The sequence below is a fragment of the Artemia franciscana genome, chromosome 15 (assembly GCF_032884065.1).
Source record: "Artemia franciscana chromosome 15, ASM3288406v1, whole genome shotgun sequence".
NCBI classification, from domain to species: domain Eukaryota; kingdom Metazoa; phylum Arthropoda; class Branchiopoda; order Anostraca; family Artemiidae; genus Artemia; species Artemia franciscana.
Window position 1 is genome coordinate 2,706,522 of NC_088877.1, and position 23,866 is coordinate 2,730,387.

General features: G+C 34.5%; 1 protein-coding gene and 1 long non-coding RNA gene across 4 annotated transcripts in view; one reads left to right on the top strand and one right to left on the bottom strand.

Moving 5' to 3' along the window:
- LOC136036600 (homeobox protein OTX1 B-like) overlaps nt 1-23,866 on the bottom strand; it is a 70,681-nt gene that overhangs the window by 4,241 nt on the left and 42,574 nt on the right. For all 3 annotated transcript variants that reach the window (XM_065718905.1, XM_065718907.1, XM_065718906.1), the window contains 2 exons: nt 5,651-5,871; nt 3,160-3,318 (listed from right to left, as the gene is read on the bottom strand). In XM_065718905.1, coding sequence (XP_065574977.1) covers nt 3,160-3,318; nt 5,651-5,871 — 380 coding nt within the window. The remainder of the gene's footprint in view (nt 1-3,159; nt 3,319-5,650; nt 5,872-23,866) is intronic.
- On the top strand, nt 979-9,064 carry LOC136036601 (uncharacterized). Its single transcript, XR_010619750.1, has 2 exons — nt 979-1,059; nt 8,875-9,064. It is a non-coding gene; the product is annotated as an uncharacterized LOC136036601 (long non-coding RNA).

The window sequence follows — 23,866 nt, forward strand, 5'->3', positions numbered from 1 at the left end:
ATCAAATATTGAAATGAAATATCGAAAGCAGTTTCAGTTTCTTAATTCCCCTGGTTTTGTTCACAATTCTTATGGACCTTGTTTTTGTGAGAATTTGGTTTACCTGCGGCTTCTCTGAAACTGCAAGTAGTATCTATGAAACAAAAACTCCTTTACTCAATTATTTGAAAAAGTTACACAAATCTTTCAACGAGGCAAAGAAAGGCTATGAGGGGACTGAAAACACTTGAGTATTGCTATAGGGCAGGAATGCTAGAAAAGAGGAAATTTACCCTTTTCATCAGAGTTTGGCCTTACATTTCATCACAGGGCTGGAAACTCGGTGCTCACACACGGGCGATGTGTGTGACGGGTATACGGCAGGTAATGTGACGGGTAAACGGGTATACGGCAGGAATATGATTGCAACCTTGGAATATCCTCAAAAGCAAATGTAAGGCCAAATTCTTATACAAAATGGCACAACTTCCTCCAATTTAGCTGGTTGGTTGCTCCAGCCTCTCCGTATAAATCTTGAAATTTGTTCTAAGACAAACAAAGGGTGTAAGCATGGAAAACAGTTCTTACTCTGTATCAAAAATAGCGACGAAGACCACACTGCCTTTCCATAACAAACAAATACAAAGTTGAAACAATAGGGAAAATCTTTTCAGGACAGTGGAAATCAATTTTGTGAATATTTCGGCCCTATGTCCAAGGGCCGTCTTGAGCACAATACGAGAAAAAGAGAGAACAAAAATATATATAAATAAACTTACATTAAAATGCGAAAATTAAAACTAATAATGTTAAAAACTTTTTTAAAACAGCCCTAGCCTCCTTACTTCAATGAAGTTCAACCAGGATTGGCAAAAAGATTGAAGTGAGACGATAAATTCGTCTGTCGATAATTCGGCTCTGAGAAATTGCATTTAATCACTTTGTTATGTTTTGTTTGAATGAATTTGTCGTCTCACTTCAATCTTTTCGCCAGTCCTGGTTGAACTTCATTGAAGTAAGGATGCTAGGGCTGTTTTAAAAAGTTTTTAACGTTATTAGTTTTAATTTTCACATTTTAATGTAAGTTTATTTATATATACATATTTTTTTCTCTCTTTTTTGTATTGTACTGAAGACGGCCCTTGGACATAGGGCCGAAATATACACAAAATTGATTTCCACTGTCTTGAAAAGATTTTCCTATTGTTTCAACTTTGTATTTGTTTGTTATTTTGCAACGTTCAAAATAGGAAACTGAATTTTTTTTATTCCCCCCCCCAAAAAAAATTTCTTACCCACCTGGCAAAGAAGGCTGTGCTTTACCAAATTATTTTCGTCAGGTCGTAGTGATTTTAATTTTGAGCAGAGATGATTAAACTTAATTTTAGAGCTGATTTAACGTCAAACATGCTCATGCTCATTAGACCCATTTGAAGTCTCTTGGGCATTTTTTGAATCCTCATAATCCTGATTCTGGGGATTCTAAAACTGTCTAGATGACTTTAAACTGGATTTTTAGTTCATTCAAAATAAAGAATTTTCTCTAATTTTTTTTTATAGAAGTTGGGTGTTTTTGTTTGTTGTTATTTTGGTGGAGGAAATTACGCATCAATTATTTTGATTCAGCTTTATGTAAGTTTTTGCTGTTTCAGTTTAAGGCAGGATGGGCTCTCAAGGAATCCTCCTATACCTCCCATGTTAAACATTTGGAGTTTGCCTGATGTTCCTGAATTAGTGATTAGTGTTTAGGTCCTTCCTAAACAAGTTCCACGCTTGTCTGGTCCTTGACCTTAAAAAAGCTGGAACGGTATATTCTTTCATTCAATAATCCAACCAGGGAAATAAGCATAAGATTAATACATATTTCAATCTGTAAGATGTCACATTAGCTCGTATCGCTAGACTGATTAGGTCAATTAAGACGCATAAACTGTCGATATTTATCTGATGCGTGTCTTAATCAAAGATTAATCCCAGGAAAACGGTAGGGGGTTCCCGTTTCCGCTTAGTGGCGCAACTGTGCTCTTCCCATAAGGCTGGTTCATTGTTATCTGTAAATGCGGTCGTGCTTGAAAAATTCTAGAGAAATCAATGTAGAAAACTTTATTAAGAATAAAGAGCAGGTTGAATTACTAATGAGTCTCAACAATTTCCACAGTAATTTTTTTTCGGGTGAGGAAAGCGTAATGGTAAAATGAAAAGTTTAGAAATAAATCTGGTTTGATTTTTGCATCAAGAATTTGTATTTTTTCAAGACACCACGAACTGTAGCTTTTCGTGGAGGAAATTACGCATCATTTATTTTGATTCAGCTTTATGTAAGATTTTGCTGTTTCAGTTTAAGGCAGGACGGGCTCTCAAGGAATCCTCCTATACTTCCCATGTTAACATTTGGAGTTTGCCTGATGTTCCTGTGATTTCGGTGGTTTTTATTCTAACAGATATAAAAAAATCTGGTGAATATTTTGATCTAATCACAGACATTTTGATCTAAAATGGACCTTTGGTCCGATTTTCCGAAAGACCAATAATATACCAGAGGTGTTAACAATTTCGGGTTTCGTAGAGCTATACCATGTTTTTGCTAGTCATTTTTAAACACCATTGAAAATGTTTTAAAAAGACCACCACCTAAGAAATTTTTATACAGGTGAGCTTACTCATAATTCATAAATGGTAAATTTCTTCTTTTTTTCAGCATTAATTTCACCCTTGATTATCATTATTAAATTGGAAGAAAAATGCAATTACATTATCAGTTGATTTAGCTTTTTAATTTATATAGACCATGTTGCAAAGGTTTCAAGCTTCTTTTTTTAAACTTGGAACCCCTGTACCACCAACAGATGGGTAACTGCATGTGAAGGTCTTTTTCACTTAAATTAAATTCCCCTTTTTTTTGTAAAATCTATATGGATGTATATTTTCCTACTTAACCAGTTAAAAAATTAGTTTTCATTGTCACTATCCTTTGTACCGTTAGAACACTTTGCAAATAATTCACCGGTAACTTCATAGTGTATCGTGCAATAATTCCAGGTGATTGCGCATGATCTTTAAAAATACTTCCTTCAGAATATTTTAAAAGCAGCCCGGAGTGATCGAACCCGTGTCCGTAATTTAGCTCCCTCCAAATATGATTATTTATTTCCAATCAAATCGTAAAGTGCAATAGTATACCTTCCAGGTAGCGCATCAAAAGAAGATACTCTAGTCATTTGTCTGGGTGGAGTTCTTGCTTCTGGTCGAAATAGTTGTGAAACCGTTTTAGAATCTCTATAATCTTTTCTTCTTGACGACTCTTCGTGTTCTTCTCCTTCGTGGCTTTCGTTTCCTTCGCTGCCATAGAAAAGCTGGTTTAAAATGTTGCAAGAGGGATGTAAACAAGTGGTCAAAATCAAGAATAAAAATATATTTTTATTTTTCCTGAAGAGTATTTAATGCGTTGAATGGCTTTATATCTTTTGATCTATATTTGCAAAACAACATTTAAACTTAAGAATGCAAGCCTTTACATTACTGAATACTAATAAGTTTAATTCCACAAACATTTTTTAATTCCACAAAAACACAAACATTTTTCGTGACCTCTTTTTTTCGTGGCATATTTTTTGACATTCGCTAAGTTACGCAGTTACTAGTTACGACAGAATTTTCTTTACTATACATTTTCCTTAGAATACTTGCACCCTACAATTTATCTGTACATTGACAAATCTTTCATGAGTAACTTCCAATATTTAATGACTAGATTTTTTGTAAAATTTGCCATTATTTATCAAATTTTCCAAAGAATTTTTAATTGGCCTAGGCGGAATATTTTTTAATTTGCATAGTGCTGTCTGATGCTCCCACAGACAACATCTGCTAGGTTTGCTAGGTTTAAGAGAATTTTTGGAAGGTTTTTTGCAGTAGCTTTTAAGAATGAAATTAATTCTAGAAAAAACAAATTAATCTATTAAAATACATTTTAAAGAGGGAGATGCAGCTTGAAAACGGAAGGCTGTTGAGTTATATCATCTTCTTTCAAAACTTCTCTTTATATGACCCTTTGAAACTTCTAGGCGGGTGTTATCCTTTGGGTAAGAATAATTACTCTCGTCCCTCTGGCAAAAAAAAAGAATACTCCACAGTGTGAAGAAAATACTTCTTATTTTCTGTTCTTGTGCATTTGGCAAGACCGGAGGGGTTTAACTGTAGGAGGGGGGGGCTGCAGACTATAGAAGAACGTTTTTTGTGTCGTGATCAGCTGAACCCACTTGGCTTAGAGTATAATCTCTAGAGCCTCAGGTCCCTCTGGCAGCAAAAAAAAATAAAATAAAGAATATTCCACAGTGTGAAGAAAATCCTTCTTATTTTCTGTTCTTGTGCATTTGGCAAGACCGGAGGGGCTTTCCTGTAGGAGGGGGGCTGCAGACTATAGAAGAACCTTTTTTGTGTTCAGCTGAACCCACTTGGCTTAGAGTATAATCTCTAGAGCCTCAGGTGTGCAATCAGTAATTGCAGCTATATAACTAATGTTTAACGTGGAACTCGAATCGCATCGAGTTTCACGATGTAATTATTCCCATAGGAGCATAGTTATATGAGGTCTTTGGTTAAACCTTTAATTCTGGAATCCAAGGGTTCTAAACCGTCAAAAATTTGTTTGGTCCGAGCCAACCAATTTTTGAGGGGCATTTTTGAGTTATATACAGGGTCAGGAAAACGATAAGAGGTCATGCATAGTGGTAGTAAATAAATGCTATATACTATATTATTTTCAAGTAAGGTTGAGTCATTAAGGATTTTTGATTTCATTGTTTTATATTGGCTGACTGTTTTTGTTGATTTTCGATTTCTTTGTTTTAAATTGGCTGATTGCTTTATTTTTACATTTTCTTTGTTTCATTTTATCTTCTCGTTATTTCTCTGTTGGACATTATTTCATTTCACGGCATTCCATAATGCTTCCATTGCAAGTCGAAACACTGAGAGTCGCTCACGCCGAAATTATGTATATGGTAATAATGTGTTTTTTTTAATCGACCTTATAATTTATAATACTAACTGACCCTAGAACACATGGCCAAAGGTAAAAACAATAGCATTTGGGGTTTATCGTATTGTAAATACTGCCATCTAGTCAATGTATCACCAAGCTGCCTGAAGCCAACACTGCTATGCATGTTCCTCCTCCATATCAATCAATTCCAAGTTTCAGTCTTTATCCCCTCCCACCAAGGGCGAGTGTCTTTGAAATATTTCCTTGTGGCTTATTCCCCCCCCCCCATTCAGGGCCTTGATGCTTTTTGTTTAGCCAAATTGAAGGACGTAGTCCTTGTTTTTCATAGCCCTGTTAAAACGAATTTGATGACTCGTTGATTAAGTGAAAAAAAACTACCTGAAATAGAAAATCCGGAATTAAAAGAAAAATTAATTTTGAAATGGTCTTTACATTCACATTTGTGCCGAATTATTTGTTGATGGCATCACAGACTAACCCACAGGCTTTGATAATTTATGTTCTTTTTTTCCCAAGTTCTATCACCAAATATGAAACTCTAATAAACTTCGCATTATCTCTGGCTTCAGCTATACTTCTGCAAAGGAATATATAGCATGTGACCATTTCAGGATGGGTGTTGAGACTCTCAAGTAAAACAAAAAGAATTAAATTAAAGTAGCACACCTTTTTGTAGGGCAAGGACTGTGAAGCACATCTACAAATGAGTTTTTAGAGTCATTCCTTTCATCGTTGCACTCATTTTTGGATGAAAGTAAACACTCTTGGCTCTTGACATCAGATTTTTTGTCATCAATTCTTGTGACATTTTGACCATTCCGACGGTTTTGCTCTTCCTTCATTCGTTCAGATTTCCGCCATTTGGCTCGACGATTCTGAAACCATACCTGAAATAAAATAAAGGCCTTAACTTACCAAAGACAGTAACACTGAAATCTAAATATAGTAAAAATGAAATCTTAAGACAGTACAAAAAAAGACATTAAAATAAAAATGAACGATAGTAAAATTCGTTCAGATTCCTGCCATTTGGCTCGACGATTCTGAAACCATACCTGAAATAAAAAATAAAGGCCTTAGCCTACCAACGACAGTGAAAATGAAATCTAGGGACAAAAAAAATGAAATCTAAAGACAGTAAAAATAAAGACGGTAAAAATAAAAAATGAAAGACAATAGAAATTCGTTCACATATCCGCCATTTGGCTCGACGATTCTGAAACCATAGCTGAAATAAAACATAAAGGTGTTAATCTACCAAAGACAGTAAAAATGAAACCTTGTTGGGATTTTATTAAGTAGAAAATTACTAGATCTAATATATCCTAGGAAAAACCGGGATTCAATTTATGACAGAAATGGCCTCCATATGCAGTTATATAGGTTATGGTAGCATCAGGTTCCGACTTTAAAAAAGAAACATGGTGACAAAATCAGCATGGTGACAAAAACATGGGTGAAGAATCAGCACCTCAAGAATGACATTGAGCACCTCAAGAAGGTACAGCTTTTGTTTGAAGATTTACTTGTCTTCGGGAACAAAGAGATTGGCAATGTTTGACTAATTAGTTCTGCTTGTTTCTTTTCACGGTCCGTGTGGTAACATTTCGTCCGTGTGGACGAAAATGCGAAACACCTCAACTAACTTCATGGTTTTGAAACATCAAAAATTGAAGCACAGAAGATGGTGATTAGCAGGGAGGAATAGTCCTAAAATTAGTCCTAGGGGTGCAAAACCGCCCTTTTGGTACTTATGTGTTTTAGGGCCTATCTTAAGTTCTTCATCCATCGATGCACAGTAGAACAGGTTTCTTCGTTAGTTTATTGCAGCTTAGCGTGAGACAAATAAAGACAAGTGGCAAAATAGATAGCAAATACATTAATTGGGCTATATATTTGAATATTAAGGGGGGGGGGGGTATTTGGACAGTTAAGTTATAAAATAATTCTTACTTCATAATGTGCATAAAATAAACGTAACACATTTTGCATACAGACCCACTATCTTTTACCCCCACCCATTATGTAATAGCCCAAATTTGTTTCTAAAGTATTATATTTTCATCTCATTTTGTGATATTTCATTAGGATTAATCTGAGAAACAGGTTCTGCTCCAATGAAGAGCTTAACGTCGACGCTATCATATAAGTGCCGTTTTTTTTTCAATATCCTTCGGATTAACGCTATTTGTGAAGCGCATTCCTGAAAATGAAATTTTTTCAAATAATGATGAAATTCTGGATCCTTTTCCTTTAACGTCACGAAAAATAAATACAAAAAAACAACCATTAGCAAGTCCTTTTTAAATAACCATAGCTTAGTCCACCAGTTTGTATGCGAGCAACCCTTCAATGAATAATAAAAGGACAGGCTATCAGATATAACAACACATTAATTTTTTCGTGGTTTGAACTGCAAGTAAGACTCAATAGTAACCAAAACTCTAAAAAAAAGAATTGCATATCTGGAGATATATAAAAGAATTCACATATTATGCCAATTCCAAATATATATGATTCATTAGGTTTAGTTTTACCCATCAACGCTACGAACCTGAGAAAATTTGTCTGATTATCGCAAAATGGTGAAACACCCTTAAAAAGTCAAAAATTCTTCGTCATGTCAGAGAATTTCAACATGTCATTCAACATGTCAGAGAGCTGTACTGCAGAGATTCCAAGCTTCAATCTTCCTGTTTACCAAAAGAAAGATAACTGACATGTGTTTATTTGTTTGTTTTTTGTTATTCCCATGGGTGACCTTAGTGAACCAATGGTCCTAGAACATTGGAAAAGAACTCACGAACGTAAATTAAGATTTATAGTGCCCTGTTTAAGCGAACAAGACGATTGGAGGGCAGCTACGCCCCTTGTTTCACCAAGTTGGTTCAATTAAAAACTTTAAGATAGCCCTATTGTTAAGCATAGGTGAAAGATGCAATAACTATGCCTTTGGAGATAACAAGACCCCCACAGAGCGCCTGGGGAAAGGTCTTTAAGCTATTAAATTTTTCTATTGTTTCTTTACATTATTTGTTATTGGGAAGTATAATACATTTTTAGGGTGAAGAAGGGTATTTTATACTGGGGGTATTTTTCACGGTGAGAATTTTCCATGCGCAGGGACGTTTTTGGGGACTGAACTTTTCATGGGAAACTTTACACTGGAGTTTGCCGGAGTTTCTATATGAAAGTCTTTTTATTTGTTTTGATTTCTCTTTGCTGACTCATTTTACATGTGGAGACGTTAAGGGTTATTGTCTGGGGTAAATTTTCACTAGTTTTAAATTGTCTAGAAGATCTTTCTGAGGAGGAAGAGCCATATTTCCAAACATTATTTAAAAAACGACCAGAAACTAAATGAAAACCAACTAAGTTTTTCAATTGAAAGTAAGGAGCAAAATTTAAACTTTAAACGAGCTGAAATTATTAAGCATATGAAGAGGGTTGTTCCGTCTTAAATACCTTGCTCTTTACGATAAACTTAGGTTTATTGTCCGAATTCTTCAAAAATGATTCCTAAGATGCAAGGGTCGATTAATATGGACAATAAAGAGGGAAAGTCCCCCTCTTATACATGATAATTTCTGTTTGTTTTAAGTTTTATTGTTGCTCCTTATTTTCGTTCAAATTTTTTTTTTCGAATTTTAATTACACTAATTTCAGTTGTATATTTATTTTATTATTTTTACATTACATTTAATAGATTTACATATAAACACTTCTTTCCCTTTCAAATTAATCAAATGCCTCCTTAATTTTCGCTGTGTGCCGCCTGTCGACAAATTTCACTTACTTTTTGTCTGATTTTGTTTTTTAACTATTGCATTTAACCCTTTTTTCCTAGATTTGACTTTGACCCATTTGTTTATTTTTTATCTTTCTATTAGGTTCAGTGAAAAATAGCCAAGTATGACTTCGCTGTCAGGCGGGTTAAGAAGTATTTTTCTCCCCCGAGTCCTTACGCAGATAAGAAGTTCGTATAAAGTCGAAGAAGGACTTGCATTATTGAAATTTAAAATATAAACACACTATATATGCTTCGGAAACTGTGTTATATTAAACTGTGTTATTATTTGACATTTTTACTGAACTAATATTTAGGATACCTAAACTTCTGCAGTTTGCTCAGAATGCAGTTTTAGCTAACGGAATGTTCACGAATTGCAGAGGAAAAAATATAGTAATGTAGATAAAGGTCTAAGAGCTGTCCTAGCCGAGCGGATTGTTGCGCTGGACTTAGGATCCTTTGTCGAGAGGGCGAGGGTCCGAATCCTAGTTACCCAATTATTTGGTTTGAGACGAGTGTCAGTGGTGTGACTTTGTACTCTCAGCCAGAGTCGATCCAGCTTTAAATGGGTACCTGGAGAAATCTGGGGAAGATAAACAGGAAGGGTGTGCAAAACCACAGGATGGCTGGCCCTCATCCCCTATTGCACTTCCTGCCTTAAGAGCCTTGAGACGGAGATTAGCACCACCTGTTTGGACATTAAGGGTCTAGTGCCGCATCCTTTACCCTTTTTTTTTTACTGCTATATTATTCATTATATGGAAGCTATATAACTTGATTACTATTCTTTATTTCTTATTATTTTTTCTCACACCTAATTTCAGTTTAAACTCTTATAAGTGTCAAAATGGGGAGGGGATCAACCCTAATCTAAAAAATTCCCAAAAATTTCCAAAATCTAAATTCCCAAGCTGTAAATTTGACAGGGTCTTTGAAGAAAAAGAAAATCTATGAATAGAGATGTTAAAATTAAAAATTAGTTCTCATTATAATCTTTTATATAGACAAATATATTAGGAAGCAATATATTTGGAACAATATATTTAGATGTCAAATCAATTTATAATGTCAAACGTCTATGAAGCGAAGGGGGCTTTCAACTTTGAACTATTCACATGATTTGTTTTGTATTTTCTATATCCTTTACTTATTTTTATCCTTTTTTTCGGTTTTCTGCAACTTGCATCCCCATGAAATACCATCCCTACTTTAGAATAAAGTAATGTGAACGTGCCTGATCCTTGCAGTAGTTCTTCGACAAAATCATTCAAATACAAAGGAAAGAATTGTACGATGTAATCACCCTATTTAGCTCATAATGAAGGGCTAAATGAGGGCCTAACCCAATTCTTTGCTCCAAGTCTTAAAATCTATTAGGGATCAAGCACATTTATAGGATTGTCTGATGGCGTCCTCAAACAAGATTAGTGGAGCAGAGAATTTTCTTATACATTGTGAGACTAAGAAAATCTCTTTATGAAACGAAATGCAATTTAGACGCATTTGCTAAAGGGAGGAAAAAGTATTCTTTTTTAATCCTTTCTAATCCTGTTAAACCAAAAGTTTGGTAAAAGGTGTCTAAAAAATTGCATTAAAACAGTGGAATAAAGGAATCCTAAATCATTCAAACCAATCAAGTCACTAATCTATGTTACCAGTTAATTAAAAATTGGGATGACATGTATTAATTCTTTGTAGAATAACAATCTGAAATATTTCAAATTTTACATTATTTTTGTAAGATTTATTTTTTATTCATATTATTTTAGAATAATGTTAAAATGTGTGGTTTCTATCTTCTCTTTATTCTCACTACACCTTGGGCCTTCCTACCTCTTGAATCAAGACTTTGTACTTCAGTTGTCTATTTTTCTTTTTTTTTATTATAGCCTATGTATATTCTCATTCTTGCAAAAACATTCTGAGCCAATTTTGACTTTTCTAATTTGGTAATTGTTTGCTTGTGTTTCAGAGTAAAAACAAATTATGCATAAACACATGCTTTTGCATATGTAAATATAAATACACAGATGTCAACATGTATATGTTTGTGTTTGTTTTTGCACGTTCGCACTCGTTTGTGCACGAGTGTGTGTACATGTGTCAAGGGCCGTATCCAGTTTTTTGTTGGGGGGTGGAGAAGTACTAAAAATGGTTTTTTGGGAGGGTGGAGGTTAAAAACCTTCAAAAATCGCATAAAATTTGTTTTTATTCATTAATGTTACGTTTTCATGAATCAGACAGCCATTTCGGGTTTGGGTCACATCCCCTAACCCCCTTTCCTGGATACGGCCTTGTGTATGTCCATAAGAGATTTGTAGTATTTTTGGCTTCTTTTTTAAGGATGAAATACAAAAAAATCAACTGAAGTAAGGAGCACCATTAAAAATTAAAACGAACAGAAATTATTACTTATTTGAGAGGGTTTCCCCGTCCTCAATATATGCTAGAGTTTGACTTTTTGTTCCAATTATTTATGAATGACTCTTGAAACACAAGGGCCGTTTAATTAGAATAATACGCAACAAAGTAACAATATCTGTGCTTTTTGTTTTTGTTGTTGCTCCAGACTTTCAGTTGAAAAAACTTGTTTTTTAAATTTAATCTCTGATCGCTTTTTAAATAATACCGGGACATCCAGCTCCCCCTCCAAGTAAATTTCCTTCCCCAATAAAAATTCCTCCATGGAAAGATCCTCCCACGTAACACCCCGCCACCTTCTCCAAAAGCCCCCCAAATATCTGTATACTTCCCAATAGCCAATACTTCGCGTAAACAATGGGTAGAGTTCATAGCTTGGAGCCAATCCCCCAGAACCAAAGACGTAGTTACTAGGTCTTTCAATTACGGTAAACAAAATGGCTATCTCAAAATTTTGATCGGAAGACTTCAGGAAAAGGGGGCGTGGGAGGGGGCTTGCTGCCCTCCAATAATTTTGGTCACTTAAAAAAGGAACTAGAACTGTTGATTTCCGATCAAATGGGCCCTCTACCAATCTTCTACTATCACTGGCTTGATAAGATCACCCCTGGGAAAAACAAACCAACAAATAAACACGTATCCGTGATCTTCCTTCTGGCAAAAAATACAAAATTTCAAAATTTTTACATAAGACTATAGGAGCGTGAAATCTCTACAGTTGGGTTCTCTGATATATTGAATCAGAGGGTTGATTGTCATTAATTGTCAGTTCGATGTTTTGAAGGTGTTTACCTCTTTTTTTTTAAATAGGGCAAATTTTCTCAGGCTTGTAAATATTGGTGGGTATCATTAAAATTTATGAATTTTATACACTTTGAATAAAAGTCAATTTTTTTCTGTATCCATTATCATCAAGACTCTGTTTCTTAGAGTCTTGGTTCATTGAGCCGCGTCACTTCTTACTGACTGTTTGTTACCCCTGAACTGCAAAATACTCTGAGAGAAAACGTTTAGACAATCATTTCGTTTATGAGGGACTACTGTGTACAATAAATGTAAAATAAATAAATTAAGTAAAGTAAATAAAGAACGATCGACGACCATTGACTTCTAGAGCTATCTGGAACTCAATGGTTCTTATTTGCATATTGCATGTTCTGGTAAGGAAGACTGTTTTCCTACTTTAGTAATTAATATAGATCAGTACTTGAATGAGGCCTTAACCCTACTCATCCATCCAATTACATAAGTCAAACAGCATAGCCATACACAATCAACCGCGAAGACCAATCCATGGACAGGCAGTCGTGTCGTAAGTAGCTATAAGCCGTCATTTACCAAATAAAAAAACAATAAAAAAGACAAATAATTCAGAGGCGACAACCCAACACAAGGGCTCATCAGGAGAATACACACTTGCCTATAGGGTTTTGGCACTTTAAATTCTCTACCCAGGCAAGTGGTGTGCCTACCGTAGATTCCCCACGGGTTCACCTTCGACGTAATTAGGACTGTAGATTTCTTCCTGAAAGTTTCAGGTAGGTAGCTACACAACTTTTCCAATACAGTGAAAAGACAATTCGCTTAAAAGTTAGCCCCAACCTAATCCTAAAGCTTTTTTTGTATTCGCCCCCATGAATAATTATTGAGGGACCCACAACCCCATGAAAAATGTTCACTGCTAATTATGATACAAAGACCCTTACTTTGGCTTAAACACACGCAAAACAGAATTTCAAAATAAAACATTTTATTTCTTTAACCAGAAAGTTTTTTGTTTGTGAAGACCTGTTTAGATATCTCCATCAAAAAATATGTACACAATGTATACGAATTTACTTATGCATTAAATTTACATTCATATGTTTTAAAAATAAAAATTAGAATATTATTTAAATCAAACGAGTCTCTTCTATTGCAGTCTTAGCTTATTTTAGATATTTTTTATCTTGTTGTTTATCAAATTAAACATCTGACCAAACGCTGCTTCATTTAAGAGACAAAGAGAACCCTTATTCAGTCAAGAATCTGAAAAAAACTTGAGTTTATTTCAACTACTTTCAAAATCTACCACTTTTCAACTCCCTCAAGGGGTTTGCTTTCCAGAAAATCCAATTTCTTCTAGAAGACGCTTCCACATTTTATCTCTCACTAGAGTCGAATTAAGAGCTTTCATAACGAAGTTGATAAACCAATTAACTAAACAGTTAATTGGACTAATTATGGGTTTCTAGATTTCTGCCTAAGTGGTGTATCTCAATTTCAGTTATGCGATTAATATAAAAAGAAAGCTTCCAAGGAAAAACTTTTGGAGAGGATATAACTTCGCGAAGTGATAGCTAATTGCTTTGGCCAATTTGTGGGTTGTTTATTGTGGTAATTCAGTATCCATAAACTTTCTTAAGGAAGACGATATATAGCTGAAAGAGTTAAGTAAAAGCAACAATTTACTTCTCTATGATTCCTAAAGGAAGTATTAATCAAGGAACTTTCTTCTGTGAAATTCTTAGGGCTCTATTGCAAATATTGCGCAGAATATTCAGTATAGCAGCATTGAAGTCAATAACCAATACTATGCTAAATACTATAATGAATACTTTTAGGGATTGGAATGTAAAATATTAGAAATAGGCAGATACAAAATTCGTATTATATTCTTTAATCCAAGTTTGGCTTTGGGGGTGAGAGCAATAGAAAAGGTAATTCCCTATTGGGCCCTTTATAAGCAGAATGGCGAGTATAAAGAAATTTCATTAGTAAAATATTCTAGAAAAGCAAAGGTACTTTAATTTAAATGATGTTTATTTGTAAGAAATTTTCGTAAGTCAATCGCATTGGACCTCATCTCTGAAGAAACAATTTTTCAAAAAAACAATTTAAAAAAAAAAACAATTTTTCAAATCAAACAGTTCGTGGTAACGAACTGGAGCGACCCGGCTCAATAGTAAACGAAACTAAAAAAAAGGGAATTTTGATCCTAAAGGATACATCAAAAGAATTGGATTTTCATGCTGATTTTAAATATATAAGTTCCATCAAATTTAGTCTTTGTGATCAAAAGTTACGAGCCTGAGAAAATTTGTCTTATTTTGGAAAATAGGGGAAAACACCCCCTAATAGTCATAAAATCTTAACGAACACACCATCACATTCAAAGTATCAGAGAACCCTGTAACAAAAATTTCAAGCCCCTATCTACAAAAATGTGGAATTTCATATTTTTTGTCAGAAAACAGATCACGGATGCGTGTTTATTTGTTTGTTTGTTTTTTGTTTTTTTTTCCAGGGGTCATCGTATCAACCAAGTGGTCCTAGAATGTCACAAGAGGGCTCATTGTAACGGAAAGGAAAATTTCTAGTGCCTTTTTTAAGTGACCAAAAAATTGGAGCGCACCTAGGCCCCCTCCCACGCTCATTTTTTCCCAAAGTCAACGAATCAAAATTTCGAGATAGCCATTTTGTTCCGCATAGTCGAAAACCATAATAACTATGTTTTTGGGGATGACTTACCCCCTCACAGTCCCTGGGGGAGGGGCTGCAAGTTACAAACTTTGACCAGTGTTTACATACAGTAATGGTTATTGGGAACTGTACATACGTTTTCAGGGAGATTTTTTTGGCTTGGGGTTGGGGTTGAGGGGAGGGGGCTATGTGGGAGGATTGTTTCTTGGAGGAATATGTCATGGGGGAAAAGAAATTCAATGAAAAGGGCACGGGATTTTCTAGCATTACTATAAAAAACAATGAAAAAATAAACATGAAAACGTTTTTTCAATTAAAAGTAAGGAGTAGCATTAAAACTTAAAACGAAGAGAAATTATTACGCATATGAGGGGTTCTAAAAATACTTTAGCATAAAGAGCAAGGTATTTAGAAGGTGATAAATACCCCGCTCTTTTTGCTAAAGTATTTTTAGTAATTTCAACTATTTATTCTGCGGTCTTTCTGATACAGGGGTCATTCTTAAAGAACTGGGACAAAACTTAAGATTTAGCGTAAAGAGCGTGGTATTAACGAGGGGACAAACCCCTTCATACACATATTAGAAATATAAGAATATAAAAGTTTGTTACGTAAGTTAATTCTTAAGTTACGTATGTTTTTTACTAATAAAAACGTTCGTCAAAAATTAAAACTTCTAGTTGCCTTTTTAAGTTACCGAAAAATTGGAGGGCAACTAGGACTCCTCCCCCACCCCTTATTTCTAAAAATCGTCTGATCAAAGCTAAGAGAAAGCCATTTAGCAAAAAAAGAATTAATATGCAAATTTCATTTTAATAATTTATGTGCGGAGAGCCAAAATCAAACATGAAATAATTCAAAAACGTTCAGAAATTAAATAAAAAAATTAGTTTTTTTAACTGAAAGTAAGGAGCAACATTAAAACTTAAAACGAACAGAAATTACTCCGTATATAAAATGGGTTTTCCCCTCTGCAATCCTTCGCTCTTTACGCTAAAGTTTGACCTTTTGCCACAGTTCTACTTTTTAAAACAATTAAAAACTTTAGCTTAAAGAGCGAGGCGTTGAGGAGGAGAAAACCCATTTCATATACGGAGTAATTTCTGCTCCTTTTAAGTTTTAATGTCGCTCCTTACTTTCAGTTAAAAAAACTAGTTTTTTTATTATTTAATCAAAATAGGGACCAATGTTAAAACTTAAAACGAAGAGAAAGTATTACGTATAAAAGAGGGGTTACCGCCTCCTCAACACTTAGCACTTAACCCTAAAGTGTTTCGGCATTAAATTAAGTTATTTATTGTTCTATTTAAATAACCCTTGTGTTTCAGGAGTCGTTTTTAAAGAATTGAGACAAATTTAATATTTATCATAAAGAGCGAGGTTTTAAAAAAGGATCAAACCCCTCATATATGCAACAGTTTCTGTTCGTTTTAAGTTTTATTTTTGCTCATTAAGTTTTTTACTGTTTTTAAAAGTGGGGTTAAGAAGAAGAGTCGAACTTTAGCGTAAAGAGCGGGGCGTTGAGGAAAACCCCCTTTCCTATACGAAGTAATTCTGTTCGTTTTAAGTTTTAATGTCGCTCCTAACTTTTAGTTAAAAAAAACCTTTTTTTTAATTTAATTTATGAAATGACGGTCTTGAATTTGGAAAGTCAAATTCTACAACACTGAATCAGAGGCAGCGCAATAGCGTTGCCTATAGTAAATACCTTAAGGATTCGACGATTTATTATTTACTATTGGTGTTTCCCCAGAGGTACTTGATATGGAAGGGATGATCGTATAAACTTCAGAGGGGGCTCATTATATTGGAAATCGGAAGTTCTAGTGCTTTTTAAGAGTCAAAAGTGGTCGGAGGGCAATTAGCCCCCCGCGTCCTTTTCACCCCCAAATGCTTCAAATTAAAATTTTGTAATTATTATAACATGGTTAAATCTAGTTTTGGAACGGACGTTCAATCTAAATCTTATGTACCTGACAATGTTTCATGTGTATGGATACATCTAAGAGCAAATTGCCTTACAATTTAGACCAGACAAAAGATATCTGATACAAAAGAGTGTGATTGCAGAAGGGAGGAAGGCATATCTCATCAGTAAGGAGGAAGAAGATTATTCAGACTACATTCTTTGGGAGCGGCTGTTGCTTTTTGGTTTTAGGAGTACATATTGCGCTACATACACATATTGCTTGTTTTTAACATTCTTCAAAGCAGAAATCTAACAACAAAAGTTCAAGTTGGTGAACGAGTAGATAGTTACGAACCGAAATTCTTAAATTGGTTTCAAAATTTGTTTTTAGAGTTTTTGTTTCAATTGACAGTGGTTACCCTTTGCTTAGACTACCATTACTACGAGCTGTTTCGCCCAGGGTATTGTTTAATGTCAAGTGGGTCTGCAAAGCCTCCCTAAACTGCTTTTTTCATTCAAGTTTAATATTCATGTAACAGTGCGTCGATAAATATTTTCAACCCGGAAAAATGCTCCCCCTCGAGTGTTTATTAGGAGGGTGGGAGTTAGAAATAAAAATTACCTTTAAAAATGAATTTTTCGAATGAATCTTTTTTATAGGGATATTTTCCAAAGACACCATTAGCAGAACATCCCTATTAGACAACCTCACCAACCCTTCTGGACCAATTTCACCAGAGGATTTCTTCATACTTCAAAAATTCCTCCTATAGCATTAACAAATCGGCAATTTCACAGACACCGTCATAAATTCTCTGATCTAGTTGTTTTTAAGGTTTGAATTATTTTCTAAGTCAGTAATACTTGCCATAGGAGGGTCTCTTCAAATGTTACCACGTCAAATATCCTCTTTTCGGTAATTGTGTATTATATGGTAAACACTCGAGAAGTGAAGTTAGGTAAATCCTAATGAAACATACAAGAATGTGATGAAAATAAAATACTTAAGTAGCAAAATTATGAAAACTACAACAAAGAATTATGGTAGAAGGGCCACATAGAATGCATTACATTAAATGAATAACCCAACCAAAATCTCATCTCTTTATATAAATATTTAATATAAATATAACTACAACGTAGATTACAACTGTGTCTAAGCTAACTAACATTCTTCAAATACTGACAAGTATAAGCCAGTTATTGTCTTGTCTGTAGGCCCAAATTTTTGAATGTGTACCATATAATATACAAGTACCCTCTTTTCATTATTTTTATTAGTTGATCAATAACATTAATTCAATTATTATCAGTCATATGATACATCAAGAGCATGTTGGATTCTGCATTCCCCAGTGAATTCTTCTTGGCTCAATAATTTCTCTTACAGCTTTTGAAAACCGTTGATCTCATAGACACCATCACAAATTGTGAAAATTTCATTTACGAACAAAGGCTCAGAGAAATAAAATTACCTCAACAGCAAAATAAGGTAATTTGATAGTTCTTGACATTGGAGAATTCCGTGTTAATTAGTTCAGCTACTGAACTGCCGTATCAAAGCGGAGAATTAAGTAGATTAAGCCCAAGCCTGGTCTACATTTGCCATCCTCGTCAATAGTGTGTTTGATTGTAGAATCACAAATGAGAAATTGATTGAATTTGTTTCCCTTGAATAAGTGGCTAATAGCACAAAGAACAGTTGTCTGTGAAGTTAAAGTTAGTAAAGGCATTCGAGGTGATGAAGTTACCAACTCTTAATATTATTCGAATCACTGAGGAAAAATATTTGCTGCAGCCAAATATTACGTGGTGATCAAGATTTTAGCATCGTGCGCTAATGTCAGCAGCTTGACTCAAAGGAAAACCACGTCAATATAAAATTTTATTAATTTTCCAGCCAGGTAAGGACAAGTAGTTTAAGTTTCTTTGTTCTAACCACTAGACTGATTTCATTGGTCCAAGCCAAGTGGTTACCGGTGGTTACCGGCCCCGTTGCTGCTGGCTATTAGGTTTGAACGGTGGTCAAACGGAGGCAGGGTTGACCCAGCTCTAAAAAGGTACCTGAAGAAACCCGTGGAAAGCAAACAGGAAGGGAATGCAAACCTATGATGGCTGGCCCCCAAACCCCCATTGTACTTCCTGGCTCAAGGGCCCGGAAACAAAAATCAGCATCACTGGGATTGTCGAAGATAATGCCGTATTGGGTATATTTTGAGCTTTGTCAGACTGATGTAAAATTATCGATAACATTAAAATAAGTATAGCCCCCCTCGACCCATAATAGGCCTATTTACACCTCAAAATCTATGATTTTCTATGGTTTTTCTTATAGTTGCCTCATAATTATGAAGTTCTTAGGACTGTAGCATATTTTTGCCAGCGTTGTTAGGTTAAAAAGTCACAACAAATAGGAGAAGCAAACATTTTCAGCTTGATAGCGCTTTTCATCTTTAAGATTCCGAAATCAGCAATTTGTTGATTATCAATGACATTATCAATGACGCACCTGCAAAAAAGCTGTACTTTATTTTATCTGTTTAGTGTCATATATTTCTAGATTATTTTTTCCCCACTGTTATTTTCTAATTTTGACATCTGCACAGCTGAGTCAGGGGAATATATAAACATACCATTTATAAAATTTGAGCCATTCCTAAAATTGCAAACGCTCTTTGTATTGTATACATCCAGAAAAATCACTCATTTTTATTTTTTAGATCAAAATAGCCTTAAATTTCTTATATTATATTGGAAGGAATCGAATTTAGGACATAAGTGTGACCCCTTAGGAAATTAGGCTACAACTTTTTTTAAAGCAGCATGGGAAAAATAATACCATTTTATTTTGGACGATTTATAAAAAGATAGTCCAGAGAGAATGATAAGTTACTTGTCAAATAACGCAAAGTTAAAAAGTGGCTGGTTTTTTCACAACTATTGCAAGTGAAAAACGTCCTACTTAAGTGGGTATTAAGAGCTATACTACCATGGTATATATAGTTTGAATAAATATTAAATAAAAGATTGTCCAAGAATAAAAAGATATCACCCATTATTAGTTTATCTAAACAAATAGATTGAGACAGGAAGTCCTTTGAATTTCTCTCTTACCCACATATTCGGCAGAAATAAAGCTGTACCTTTTTAATGGCTTTGCCTGTGCCCTAACGGTATACATATCCCGTGTTAAATTAACTATATAAGCTGTTAATAGACTGTAAGAACCAATTTGAAAACTTGGGGGATTATGTAATAATCTCCATAATCCATAATTACATAATCCTCGCAGATTATGAAATAATCTCCATAATCCATAATTACATAATCCTCGCAGATTGTGTAAGCACGAAATGTCCATGCCAATACTTGAGATGTCTATCTGCTTGATTCAACTCACAAATACTCACAAAACTCACAAATACTCACAACTCACAAAACTCACTTCTTTCTCTTAATTAAATAAAAAACAGGTTTTTTTTTACTCAAAGTGAGGATTAACATTGAAACTTACAACGAACATAAATTATTTACTATGTGAAAGGGGCTGTCCCCTCCTCAACACCCCGCTCTTTACGCAAAAGTTTCTCCTTGTTTTAAAAAGTAGAGTTGTGAGAAAGAGTCGAACTTTAGCGTAAAGAGCGAGGTGTTGAGGAGGGGACAGTCCCTTTCATATATGGAATAATTTTTGTTTGTTTTAAGTTTTAATGTCGCTCCTTTTCAGTTAAAATAAACCTGTTTTTTAGTTTAATTTTTGAACATTTTTGAATTAATGCAAATTTTGAATTTGGCTAGCTAAACAGGAAAAATTAAAGCGAAATTTGCGCATCAATTTTACTTTTTTCGTGGCTAAATGGCTATTTCAAAATTTGGATCGGATGATTTTGAGAGAAAGGGGTGGGGGAGGGGGCTAATTGCCCTCCAATTTTTTGGTAACTTAAAAAGGGCACTAGGACTTTTAGTTTTATTTATGAACGTTTTTATTAGTAATAAATGTAAGTAACTTACTATATGAACTCCTATATTCGTATATTTCTATTGCGTATATGAGAGGGTTCGCCCTTCGTCAATACCTCGCTCTAAAAGCTAAACTGTGACTTTTTCTGTCAATTCTCTAAGAATAACCCCTAAATTACAAAGGATTTATTAGAATAAATAGCTCTTCTGAAAATATTAATAAAGCTTTAGCGTAAAGAGCGAGGCATTGACGAAGGGGCAAACTCCCTCGTATATGTAATAATTTCTGTTCGTTTTAAGTTTTATGTCGGTCCTTACTTTCAGCTGAAAAAAACTTGTTTTTTTTTTAATTTCTGATCGTTTTTAAATAATTATGGTATATCCAGCGCCTCCTTCACGAAAAATTCCCCATGAAAAATTCCTCCTTGGAAAGATCCTCCCACGAAACGAAAACATCTGTGTACTTCCCAATAACCAATGCTGTAAGCAATGGGCAAAGTTCACAACTTGAAGCCCTTTCCGCGGGACTTTGGGGGGTTAATTCATCCTAAAAGACATAGTTCTATGATTTTTTGACTACGTTGAACAAAATGGTTATCACAAAATTTTGATTGGATGACTTTGGGAAATAAATAAGCGTAGGAGGGGGCCTAGTTGCGCTCCAAATTTTTGATCATTTAAAAAGGCACTAGAACTTATAATTTCTATTCAAGTGAGCCCTCCCACGATATTCCAGAAACACTGGGTCGATACGATCGCCCCTGGGAAGAAGAAAACAAACTAAAAAAAACATGCATCCATGATCTTTCTTCTGGCAAAAAATACAAGTTTGAAACCTCTACAGTAGGGTTCTCTGGTACGCTGATCTGATGGTGCGATTTTCATTAAGATTATATAACTTTTAGGGGATGTTTCCCCCTTTTTTGAAAATAATGCGAATAATCTCAGACTCGTAACGTTTGATGAGTAAGACTAAAATTGATGAAATTCATACATTTCAAATCAACATAAAAGTCTGATTCTTTTGATGTGTCTATTGATTTCAAAATTCTATTTTTTAGAGTTTCGGTTACTATTGAGCCGGGTCACTCCTTACTTACAGTTCGTTACCACGAACTATTTAATATTGATTAAAACTTATTCAATAATTAGCGTCTCCTCAATTAAAATAAGGACCATCAGTTCAGTGGAATCTACCTTTTAGGGCAAATAGTTAACAGCTAAAAACATTGTTCTGTAATATTATAACTATGAGACTTTTTGGATACCTTATTAGCAGCATAGTACGCATATATTGAAATAAAACTGATATGTAAAGGAAAAAATACGGGCTTATTGGTAAATTTGACCAATTACTAGACCAATTACTGACTGACCAATTACTTACCAATTACCAATTACTAGGTTCGGCAAGAAGAGCTGCTCTGAATGATGAGGACGATGATGCATACCTGATGCTTGTTTACGAACACTTCATAAATGAGGGTTGTTCTAACGTTATCGGTCAAGTGCTTTTTCACTAGTCATGTCTTAACTTTCCAATAATTGTGACAAATTTCTAGCATTATAATGTTTGTCTAGATTTGTTTTGATTTTTACGATTTGTGCTAAAAGTTTTCAGATTTACATTAATCTTAATCTTCAAATTAATTTACCAATTAATTAATTATTATTAATTAGCAATCGGTTAATTAAATTATTATCAAGATTAACTTACATTAATCTTGCGATGGAGGCATGGGCTCAGAAGTCGTTGCAGGGAATGAAAAGCATAAACAGCTTTCTAAACACGAGTATTTTTGTTATTGTTTTTTTTTTATGTCAGGTGATTCTGTCGACCAATTTTCAGGAAAACTTCTCATCCAAGTCTCTTTTTTATGAAGGTTAATAGATTGCTTATTTCTTAATTATCAGAAGTGTAGGCAGAAACATAGATGGTTAGTCCTTTTCTTGGGTGGGGGACTCAAAATAGTGTTCCTAGGTGGGAGGAAGGGGACAAGGTACCTTTAATATACTGGAAAAATTTCTCGTCTTTTTATGCTTATTTTATGAATATCCGAGTCTTATTTGAACCTTACTGACTCTTTCTAAATGATATCCCTGAGCAGTTACGCGGGAGGATCTTTCCATGGAGGAATTTATCATGAGGGAAGGGAATTTCCATAAGGGGGACGGGGGATCCTCTAGCATTATTAAGAAAAAACAATCAGAAAATGAATTTTTTTTTCGACTGGAAGTAATGAGCAGCATTAAAACTTAAAACGAACATAAAATATTACGTATATAAGGGGTTTCGTCTCCTCCACAATATCTTGGTTTTTACGCTAAAGATTTTTTAGTAATTTCAACTATTTATTCTCCGGCCTTTGTGATTCAAGGGCCATTCTTAAGGATTTGGGACAAGATTTAAGCTTTAGTGTAAAGATCGAGGTATCGACTAGGGGTGGACCCCCTCACATACGCAATAAAAACGTACGAATATAGAAGTTCGTTACGTAAGTTAATTCGTTTAATTGCGTATGTTTTTTACTAATGAAAATGTTCGTAAAAAATTATTTCTGGCAGCTTCTTGCTTAAATTTTCAAATATTTTTCGGAAATGGTCATCGAACTGTGTCATTTTTTTGCCAGAAGACAGATTACGGATGGGTGTTTCTTGTTTTTGCCCAGGGGCGATCGTAGATAACTTCTGCTGATAACTTTTACTGCTGATGATGAACACTGTATATGTGTTCGAAATATCCAGTAAAATAATTTTATATCTATTCACTGTCAATAAAAAGGTATCATCCCTATTTTGAACTGTTTTACTTTCGTCATGGAAAGGCAGTGTGGTCGTCGAAGTTATCTACGTCTAGTATATGGGGATAATGTGACCAAGGAGGTGTCTAAATATATTAACACCCATAAGAGACACGCAAATGTTATAAATCAACAAGATTTTCTTCAGCAATGTAATATTAGGTAAAAATTTTGTTTATTTTTATTTGTGTCTTTTAGTTTTACTGCTGATGATGAACACTGTATATGCGTTCGAAATATCCAGTTAAATAATTATATATCTATTCACTGTCAATAAAAAGGTATCATCCCTATTTTGAACCGTTTTACTTTGGTGATCGTTTTGGCCCAGTGGTCCTACAATGTCGCGAGAGGGCTTATTTTTTAACTATCAGATATGTAGGCAGAAAGATAGCTGGTCATTCCTTTTCTTGGGCGGGGGACTCAAAATAGTGTTCCTAGGTGGGAGGAAGAAGACGGTAAATACCTTTAATATACTGGAAAGTTTTCCCATCTTTTTTATGCTTATTTTATCAATTTCCAAGTCTTATTTGAATCTTACT